This window comes from Xiphias gladius, chromosome 7 (assembly GCF_016859285.1).
Source record: "Xiphias gladius isolate SHS-SW01 ecotype Sanya breed wild chromosome 7, ASM1685928v1, whole genome shotgun sequence".
Classification (NCBI taxonomy): domain Eukaryota; kingdom Metazoa; phylum Chordata; class Actinopteri; order Istiophoriformes; family Xiphiidae; genus Xiphias; species Xiphias gladius.
The window spans coordinates 7,628,069-7,638,278 of NC_053406.1; the positions used below are offsets into that span (position 1 = coordinate 7,628,069).

Consider the following 10,210-nt stretch of genomic DNA (forward strand, 5'->3'; position numbering starts at 1 on the left):
TGTTTTCAAGAGTAAAAACCAACCCGCAATGTATGATGAGCTGCTACCAGCTTTGTGATTAATTAACTCAAAATAAAACCCTGGATCTCTCCTGTAGAAAAGCTGTTGCCAAGTGCATTTAACTACACAGCAAAAATCTTCTTTCTTATCATGTCATTTGCCTTTTCCATGTTTGTTTCAAGACACAGACACTCATTTCCGAAAACTTCTTGACAAAGCTGACCTCTATTGGAATCAGGTGGAAATCATTCTACTGCGCTGGCAGATTTTCTTTTTACTGGTTTTAAGACAATATGACTTGATAAGATGGAGTTTTTATTAGAGTTTAAATTAAACTATTTCGTATTTACAGTTTTGGCTCTGATGGTGCATGCACAGTTAGGTCTCCTGAGAACTGACCAACACCCAACTTATGTCAAAAGGGAAACTGAAAAGGTTTGAACAGATTTAGAGAGTAAACGTGGCTGTGACTGGCTGACTGGTGCAGAGTTTACTGTTGCTTGGGTTGTGTGCATGTGTGTGTTTGCTTGGACAGCCTAGGGTTTGGGTTGTAGCTACAGATAGAGTTGGTATAAACTGACACTCAGACAAACACACACGCAAAAGCTCTTCACCCCTCATCACTATGGCAACCTCTATTAGCAGGGGTTGCTGGTGGTTTGCTTCAGCACAGACAAGCTCCTTCCACATAATATCCTCAAAGAAAATCACATGAAGCTGGTACACAGCTGAGCAAATGCTCTCCACTCCCATTCAGAATTAATTTGACCAAATGGCCATTACGTATATTTGTTAATTTGATTTTCACTTCTTTCTCAACTTGCACAACCAAGTCATAGATCAAAGTCCACATCTGTCGATATTTCTACTGTTACTTCTCCTTTTACAGCTATTAAACATAAAAGAAACTCCAAATGATATGATGAGCATCATCAGCTCTTGTTTCCAAAATAAAGTCAGCCAAAGTGAGAGTGAACAATGTTATCAACATTAACAAAGCAAGTGGTGGAGCAACACAGGGCAGCTTAGAGTTATCAGACACACACACACATATATATATATATATATATATATATATATATATATATACTGTAGTTGTGGTAGGTCATGAGTTAGAGGAATAAAACTGGTCAAATTTGACTTTTACAGTCAAAGCTACTTAATGTAAACTATCCTGCAGCAACTGTGTATAAACCAGTTATGTAAGATTTTTATGTAATTTAATTAAGTTAAAATATATCTTATCAATTCCTGTGGGAATATTAGTCCTCTGCATTTGACCCATCCTTACTATTTCGGAGCAGTGGGCTTCCACATTACAACGCACTCACACCATCTCTAGCTCTGAGGCCAGTGCCTTGATCAGGAGAAAAAACAGGAATACAATACAAATACCTAACCTGTGTATCTGTGACTATGGGATAAAAAAAAAACCAGAGCAAATAAATGAGACCAATAGGAAAAAGTCACCAAGTGACTCTTGTGGGGTTTCGACTCAGGAGCTTCTTGCTGTGATGGCGGCAACCAGTGATGCACTACTCTGTCTTACAATGAATCGGTAAGATCTGAGATCTGACAGGTTTGCAGACAGTCTGAAATGGTGCACCATTGTTCATCCCAGTCTCATCCTACCATTGTGGGCTTGAACAACATGTCCAAATAGAAAATGATCCAGTGGTGGGTTTTGCTAGTAACAAAGGGTTTGTTTCGGTATCAGAAGGAGAAGGGACACAATGAAGTATGGGGTTCCTCAACCAGAAGAATAAATTTATGTGGATGCTATTTATTTACCTACATTTATGCTTACCTTGAAATTAGCACATTGAGTCTAACTATAAGAACACTGTCCTTTTCTGCTTTAGCTGTGATTAATATTAAATGTACATACTTTTTTTTTTACCTGTAAATTGAAATATATAGTTTATTTATTTATTTACTTCTTCTCTCTCTCTCCAAAAAATGCAGAGGAGGGTGAGTAGTTGTTGAATCCTGAGGTTTGTCTGCAGATCTTCCTGTCAGGCTCTGTATGGCTCCAATAAAAGTTCACCAATCACAGGGTTAGGGCTGCCTGAATGTAGCCTACGAGGCGGAACATCGGGCAGAAAAAGTCCAACAACCCCCGGCCCCTTGACGACCCCCACTGCCATGAATGCATGGCATAGGATTTTGACAAAAATGAGGGGGTCATGTGGAAACTGCTGCTTCATATTCATAAAGGAAACCAAATACACAGCGGGAAGCCACAACACAACCACAGTCTTTAATTACAACTGATCATCTCCACTGCAGCGGTAAGAAATTGAGTGCCTTGCCCAAGGACTGGGCAGAAAATGTACAGGTACACAGTAAACCAGGAAGTGATGAAACAATGGCTAAGATAGCATCAAAACTCCTGGAAAAAGGAAGAAATTTAGATTATTTTTTCACTTGGGTCCTCAGTTGAAAAAGACTTGCTTAGTGTGTAGCGTGAGTAGGAGTGTGTATTAATTTCTACATATCTGTATTTATGTGATACTCAAGTAAAATATCCGTAGCTCTACAGTCAATCGATTGTTCAGGTTTCAGTCAGAATCAATCAACATGATGGAAAATAAGTGGAAATAGGGTCCAGTTTGCAAGTAGCTTTTACGTTACCGTGAAGTTGGGAAAGCCGCAGTCTCAGTCCTCATTTGTGAACCCTTACACATCAGTGTTTCCCAAGAATTTCCCCACAAGCACATTTACACAAATTATGTGCCTTGCCTGACTAACTAATCAGATTAGAATAGTAATTTTTACCCGACACTGGGATAGATTTGGCAAAATTAGAAGCAGAAGAAAGATGCCCCAAACCTGGTTACTAAAAAAGAACTTACCGAGTTTTCAGTGCAGCCAAAGTGGACTTGTCAATCCTGGAGAAGAATGACGAAGAGACAAAGACACACATAAAAAGAGAAAGAAACATTATTGATCACGTCTCTGATCACGTCACATGTGTTTGTGTGTGTACATTATAGTATGCATATATATATATATATATATATATATATATATATGTGTGTGTGTGTGTGTGTGTGTGTGTGTGTGTGTGTGTGTGTGTGTGTGTGTGTGCGTGTTATAGTATGCATGGTCAGTGCATGAAACACAAACTTGCATGAATTACAAACGGTCAACATTTCTAAGGTGTGTAAAATACTCTGTTTTGAGTATTTTGAGTTTGGTCCAACCAAGCTAACCAGGTCATAAAGGCCAAAAATAAATGTGCCAGTTTCCATAAAGTATCTTCAATTCATACAGAGTAGATACAGCCTGAAGTACACAATTAGTGTACAGTGTCAGTCTAAAGTCCGTGGCAGAGAGTAAAGCATACTTCATGATTAGATTTTAAAAGGTTACTTCTCTGCTAACTGCGCGGACCGGTTTTGAGAAGTCTAAGTGTTTATAAGGGCTTTAGTCATGCTTCAATATGTCCTGTTCATCCTAGAAACATGGAAAATCCGAGCGAGTGATATTCACAACTTTTCAGTTCAGTTGCTGTTTACTGCTAATAATGGTGGAGGATCTGAGAGGCATCTGCATGTGCACATGCCTCGTGTGTGTGTGTGTGTGTGTGTGTGTGTGTGTGTGTGTGTGTGTGTGTGTGTGTGTTTGTGTGTGTGTGTGTGCGTGTATGTGCATGTTTAGTGATTGTATTACAGCGTTCTCACCCAGGAAGATGTTGTGACATGAATTCTTTCATCACATTTATTTAGAGACTTAACTTTGCAGAACGGTGCCTGATCTACTTGATACAAATACGCACATTCATAACAGACACACAAATGCCATGGACACACAAATAGAGCGCACACTTTTTTTTTACCTGGATGATTTGAATATAATTTGAATATTTTCTGGGTTTCTAATGTGATATCAACAATAGCGCAGCATTACAGCAGTGTAAACAGAGGAGAATAGCGCAGAGCACAGAGAACTGTAACGTTACAGATTCATACTGAGCTAAAGCTTGTTAATACAAATGTTTGCATGATGCATTTTTAAAATGTATCTCAATCAACAGAACTACAGTAAAACAATCAAACACCATGGTTCCCAGTGGGTGCCAGCATGACACTTTACTGCCTCACTGGTGTCTGATGCTGCAACACGACAAATGTTACCTTCTTTCATATTGTAATGTAGCTGTAGTCTTTGCTGTCATAGGATTATCTCTGAGCAGTTAAGAAGATACACCACCCACCTTATGCCTCCTCAAACAGATCAGTCTATCATGTGTATGTATATTCACCCCACATCTTATGAAGGGAATGCTACAGTTGACCTCTCTGGGACAGTTTTTCCTATCTAAATAGCATGACAGATGATCTGGATTGTTTGAAAGAAACTTTTTTTTTTCTTTCAAATGGCCTGCCTCCTCATAGTCAGCTCTCCGTTTGCTTTTACATTTCCTCATGCATCTATGCACAGGTGCTCCAACAGCTCGCCATCTGAAGTAGCCATCTGTGCATCCATATCTGTCCATGTGATAGCCACAAATATAAACATGCTCAAATTCCACAAAGAGACCAGATAGGCTGATACTTACAAGTTTCAGATGCAAAGTAAAATGCTGTCCAAAAACACTAAATGCCTGAAGCCATGCTTCGTCCCTCAGGGGCTGCAATGTTCATTGCACCTCACATTTTGAAAATGTTCGAACAATCAGCACACGGGAAATTTGAGTATTCTTAGAAACTTTAACGTAATTGGGCCACATTTTGCTTGTGGGTGGTGGTATAAATGATCAATGAGTCTAGTATTAAGAAGATAGATACTACTTATGGTCCCTTCACACTGTGTCTGCTTGTTTGATCTGTCTTGGCTGCGTACAAAATGTAATCTGCTAAAGCCTACAAATTCTTAAGAGTAATCCACGAGACAAACTCTGCTTTTAATTTCAGTTAAATTTGGATTAGTATGCCCGCAGACCTCATACACAGCAGGAAGAATCCTGCTTAAGAAGTATTTCCATCTCATATTCAGCCTCCAAGACATATTTAAGAAGAAAAACTTCTGCCACTAAGATTATTCTACATGCTTCCCTTGTCTCGGGAATTTGATGAAATGACACTATGATTCTTGACCATTCTTGAAAAATAGGGTATTCGTCTTACCCCTCTGGTGCGTTTTTTTGATATTATAATAATAAACAAAATAACATGTTATAGATTTTTCACAGTTAGACCATTTATTCTATTAGGTATTCTTTAACTAACAGAGAAAGAAATTACTATCGTGACCTCTTTCATCTTGCATTGTTCTGTGGATGTTTTAGTCTCCAGCCACACAACATTCAAACATGTTGCTGAGATGAGCTGTTGCTGATCTGTTAAATGGGTGCTCCAGTAATTTAGTATTGCGCTTTAATATAGTTGGGGAACTTGCAATGGACAGATTTAACAAAGAATGGTCAACATTGAAGCAACAGAGACTTGGATATCCTGACTTTTAGTCCGTAGTATGGCTAGAGCTCCAAAAATACTTCATCCTACATTTCCCATAATGCAACTCAGGGTTATTTTTTCTAACAGTGGAAAAAGGGCGTTTAAGTGTGCTGCTCCCTCTGCCTGGAATCAGTTGCAAAATTTCCTGAAATCTAGGAGAACTGGTCTCACTGGATGCATTTAAAGTAATCTTAATCTTACGACTTGGAGTCAGACACATCTGGCTGTAGATGTTTTGTTTGATTGATATAGCCCCCTTTTTGACCCCTGATGATGACGACTTGCGAAAGTTTTTGATGAATATTTTTGATATTGTAGGTTACTGTAATTTATTCTTCATTTTTATTGGAAATTATTTTATGTATGTCTGTAACCCTGTGTATTGTGCTGCTGCCTGCCTTCGCCAGGACACTCTTGTAAAATAGTTTTTTAATCTAGGTGAGACCTTTCCTTGTTAAATAAAGGTTAAATAAAATAATGTTTTAAGAAAAACAACTTCCTCCAGAGCCACAGAAAACATTGTACAACTGTTCAAAGGTCGAGTAGTATTCTTCATGATGAGTAAACTAATTTCATGTGTAAAATAAAATTTAAGAAATCATCTGTTTTTTTGAAAAATTTGATTGCTATGTTTTGTTTTTGTCACTGTAATACAGAATAGTCGCTAATTAACCCCATTGCATGTAATGCACTGCTCCTCAGCTCTGATTGTTTCAGGTTATTCCAGCCTGTCTGGCAGGACACGCTGCCTCACCCCAGCTGGGAAGGTTAAGTGCTCTGGAGCAGCGCTTCAGTGTCAGAACAACTGTCAGCAGGGGAGCCAGCACAACCCCCCCCCCCCCACGGACTAGTCGGCGCATTCAGCGCTAAATGGGCTCCTTGGCAGCTTCTTCAGCGCTGCATCATGGGATCTTCTCTCGACCAATAGGTCAGGAGAACATAAGTAAGAGCTGTTTCCATAGTCCCATAAAAGGACAATAGCAACAACAACAAGCAGCAAGCAGAGACACAGCAGACTGCTGATTGTAAGCCCACCCTGAATGGAGACAGCTCAGGGTGAAACTGTGAAACAGACAGAGAGAAACACACACAAACACACACCCACAGAAACAGAAGGCTGCCAAACAGAGTGGTAGAGGTGTGATCTAGAGGAGCTGCCTGAGACCTCCACCCATCCTTCCTCTTTAGATAAAAAGTTTACATTTCTGCACCACACACACACACACCCATAACACCAGCAACCACACATTTCAGTAGCACAATGTACAGTGCATCATTCAAACTCACTGTACAACCATAATCATAATGTGCACAATCAGAAGTATGCAAACTGTCAGACAAACACACACATTAGCATTCAATGAAAAGGGAACATACCATCCAAATCCACCGAAGGATAAGCTTCTCCTCCTCCTCAGCATTTTGTCAGACTGAACTTCTCAGCAGTCTCTCTCACTCTCAGGCTCTCTCTTCTGGGAAATGTATGCTCTGCTGTGTGTCTCTTTCTCTCCCGCTTTCTCTCTATGCTATGTACTGTTGCACTTTGTCTGCCTCCCTCCCACTCTCTCCCTCTGGTCCCGTCTCTATTTGCCCTCTTTTTTTTCTCCTCTTTGTCTCATTCACTTCTTCTTCCCCACCTGCCTCTCCAGAGCTGTTGTTAACTACGGTGCCACTTGATCGGCTACTTCTTTCCTGAAACACTGCTCGCTCTTTAGCTTTCACAGCTGGTTAAATACACATGCACGCACACATCCTGACACACTGACAAAAACAGGTACAATAAGGTATACACACATGTCTGCAGGGGCGGGAGGGGCAAGGCGGGGAGGGACCACAATCTCCCATCTGACCCTCTGTGTTTGTTTCCCACACACACATTCACACACACAAAGAGCTGTTCTGCAGCCGCAGCAGCATTTGGACCCTTGAATCACCTTCATCATTACAACTGGTCTGCCCACATGGCCACTGCCAGGAAATGTGGTTACTTCCTGCGCTGTGTGTCCCCCAGTGAGTCTGCTGATTTCTCCTCACAGTTCCCACTCACACAGTAGCTTGCAGAAACACCTTGAATGGGCAGTGACAGAGGACATAGCAATTACAATGCTCCCGCTGCCCATGAGACCTCCAGCCCGATACAGGAAGAAGAACACCGCGATCATGTTTCAAGCCATATGTTTCAAATGTTAGTCTTTCATTTAGACAAGGATTTGTGTAACTTTAGGTAAAGTTTTTACAGGCATGACTTATAATATCGGTTAAAAACGCATCACAGGAGTCTGTGTTGAATGGAAAATCTGCAAACTACTCAAAAGCAGAGTAAAGCCGTATTCATTTATTAATAAAGAGTTCAATATTATGCTATTAAAGGAAAAGGGAAGAGCTGAGCAGCCGTGCAGTCAGACTGCATCGTTGCACATAGAAACCTCTCATGTTGTGACCAAAGGGAGTGTCCTTCCTCCTCACTCTAGAGTTGACAGGTCTCACTCTCAGAGTTAACGTTCAATGTTAACGTACAGATAATGTAATGAAATAACTCTAGAAAGCCTTTTTTCAAAAAATACCTCATGGGATATTTTATGCTTCAGCGCTTCAGAATGTTTTATATTCTATTTGTTGATTGAGACTTTGTTTCATGAATTTGTTGTATCATACATAATTCAATCCAATCACAGCCGTATTATGATAGCCCACAGGCTGTCGAAAACTCACAATAACAGGGAGTCTTGTAACGTCAGCACAGAGTAACTAATGTCATAACATAAGCTCAAATCACAGATGGGACTAAGCAGCAGCTAACAATTTGCGCCCCCAAGCTGGTTAACTGATATTTGCTATTTGTAGCCCCCATCCAAACAAATATTGGATCAATCAACTGACAGCACATTGTGGAGAACACTAATGTAGGGGGCGATATCACTGCATAAAAATAAATGAAACTTCAATTTCTTATTTCTGGCAATTCAAATTCAGACCAAATAAGTAAACAAGTCTAACCAAACACCAGTATATATACTGATTTCTTAGCAAAATATATTTGAGTTGAAAATATCTGGCAGTTTAAAATAAACATTTGAACATATAACTTAAATAATAAAGATACTGAAACTAGGATTTTAAACATGGTCCCCCTACAAGACAAGGGTACAGGACATTCTGTGATTGTTGAGAATGTATGTTGGTGCAAAATCAGGGTAATATTTGCAATTGATCAAATTAACAAAAACAACTGACATGCAGTGGACCTGGCACTCTGGGGGTCCTGGGGCATTTGCCTACTTTGCACGGTTGGACAAAGGTGGTGTTTACTTGCATACATAGTTATTTTCAATGCTTTTGAATTGGATTGTATTATTGTCATGTGTTATTTTTACAGCCTGTGTGAACTGGAGTTTAAAGGCAAACATAGGCTTGATACCAGGGAATAAAATAAACGAAAAAATAAAATAATTTCCAGAGGAGGTTATAGGTTTCATTTTCATGTTAAACCTGAGCTCTCATGTTCTTCCTTCTTTGAATACAGCCTTGATTTGATTTACAATCACTTCAAAAAGTACTCACTAAGTCCACGTTGTCCTCTATGACATGTCAAAAGATTTCACAATGAAAATATTATAAGTGAAATATTATCAATGTGCTCTGATCTCTATCAATATGAGACTGCCCTCATGAAAATCAATACAATACTCCACTGGAAGCACACACACGTACACCTGTTGACCTTGGTCACGTTTGGGGAAATTAGATAGACTTGCATTCATTTCCTGGAGACTCACCCTAACCCTGACCTAAACCACTGACTCGAAAATCAGCTTTTGTCCCCAATTGGACAAGCTTTCCCCAGTGAACTGGTCTTCAGTCTGAAACACATGCACACATGCACACATCTCCAACTGGGCATTACAACCCAGAGCCTGACGTGAACAGTTGCGTAATGATGATAAACAATATGATGTGAATGTGTCATAACTGGGATGACAGCTTCTATAGAGCCCAGGGATTTACCAAGCCTGCGCTTGCAGCCTCAGCAGCTATACAAAGCCAGAGAGCTGTTACCGCAGTTTGGTTGTTATCTCTGTTTCCTGGTTACTGCAAATGTTAAAGGTTGTTTTAACAAAAAAATAAAACATTTCTATTGTATAGTTTGTTTTTATATGGTAAAAAAGACATCGTAAAGTTAGATACCAGTCTTCACTCAATTTTGACCAGATACTGTATCTTGTTTTGGCTTTGTAGGACAGTATGACTGTTACAGTGAATTAATCCCTGTTCTCACCTCACAGCAATGCGTTAAAAAGGTTTACAGTAGAGGTCACTGATTTTTATATTTGAAACACATTTTAACTCACAGAGAAAGAGGCAGTGACAAACACATACACAAATACCAACAAACACTATGGGATCACAGGTGTCAGTTATTCAATAAAGTAGATCTCCCATTGAAGTACAAAGGCTATCAGATCCTGACAGTGACAGCTCTGGGTGCAGACCCAACTCTCCCTCTAGTGGTTCACAAACAGTATACATGCAAAATTCATTTCTATCACAGCAGTCATGAAAGTCAGACTGGAAAAGAGGAAAGAAAAAAAAAAGTAAAGTTGCAGAACTTTATACGACTCTTAAATTCAGTGAAAAATTGTATCATTTTAAACATGATACTCTTCCTGGTTTCTAATCAGTTAGGAAGCATGAAACTTGCACACATTAACATAGGAGAAGATAATAGATATTCCAACCCTGAGGCAGAC

General features: G+C 39.6%; 1 protein-coding gene across 1 annotated transcript in view; it reads right to left on the minus strand.

Moving 5' to 3' along the window:
• The window catches only part of rap1gap2a (RAP1 GTPase activating protein 2a), a 72,124-nt gene extending 65,022 nt beyond the window's left edge, over positions 1–7,102 (minus strand). Inside the window, exons 1-2 of the mRNA XM_040130416.1 lie at positions 6,840–7,102; positions 2,856–2,891 (exon numbers count right to left, since the gene is read on the minus strand). Of these exons, the coding sequence (XP_039986350.1) occupies positions 2,856–2,891; positions 6,840–6,883 (80 nt within the window). The 5' untranslated portion in view covers positions 6,884–7,102. The remainder of the gene's footprint in view (positions 1–2,855; positions 2,892–6,839) is intronic.
• Between the last annotated feature and the right edge of the window lie 3,108 nt (positions 7,103–10,210).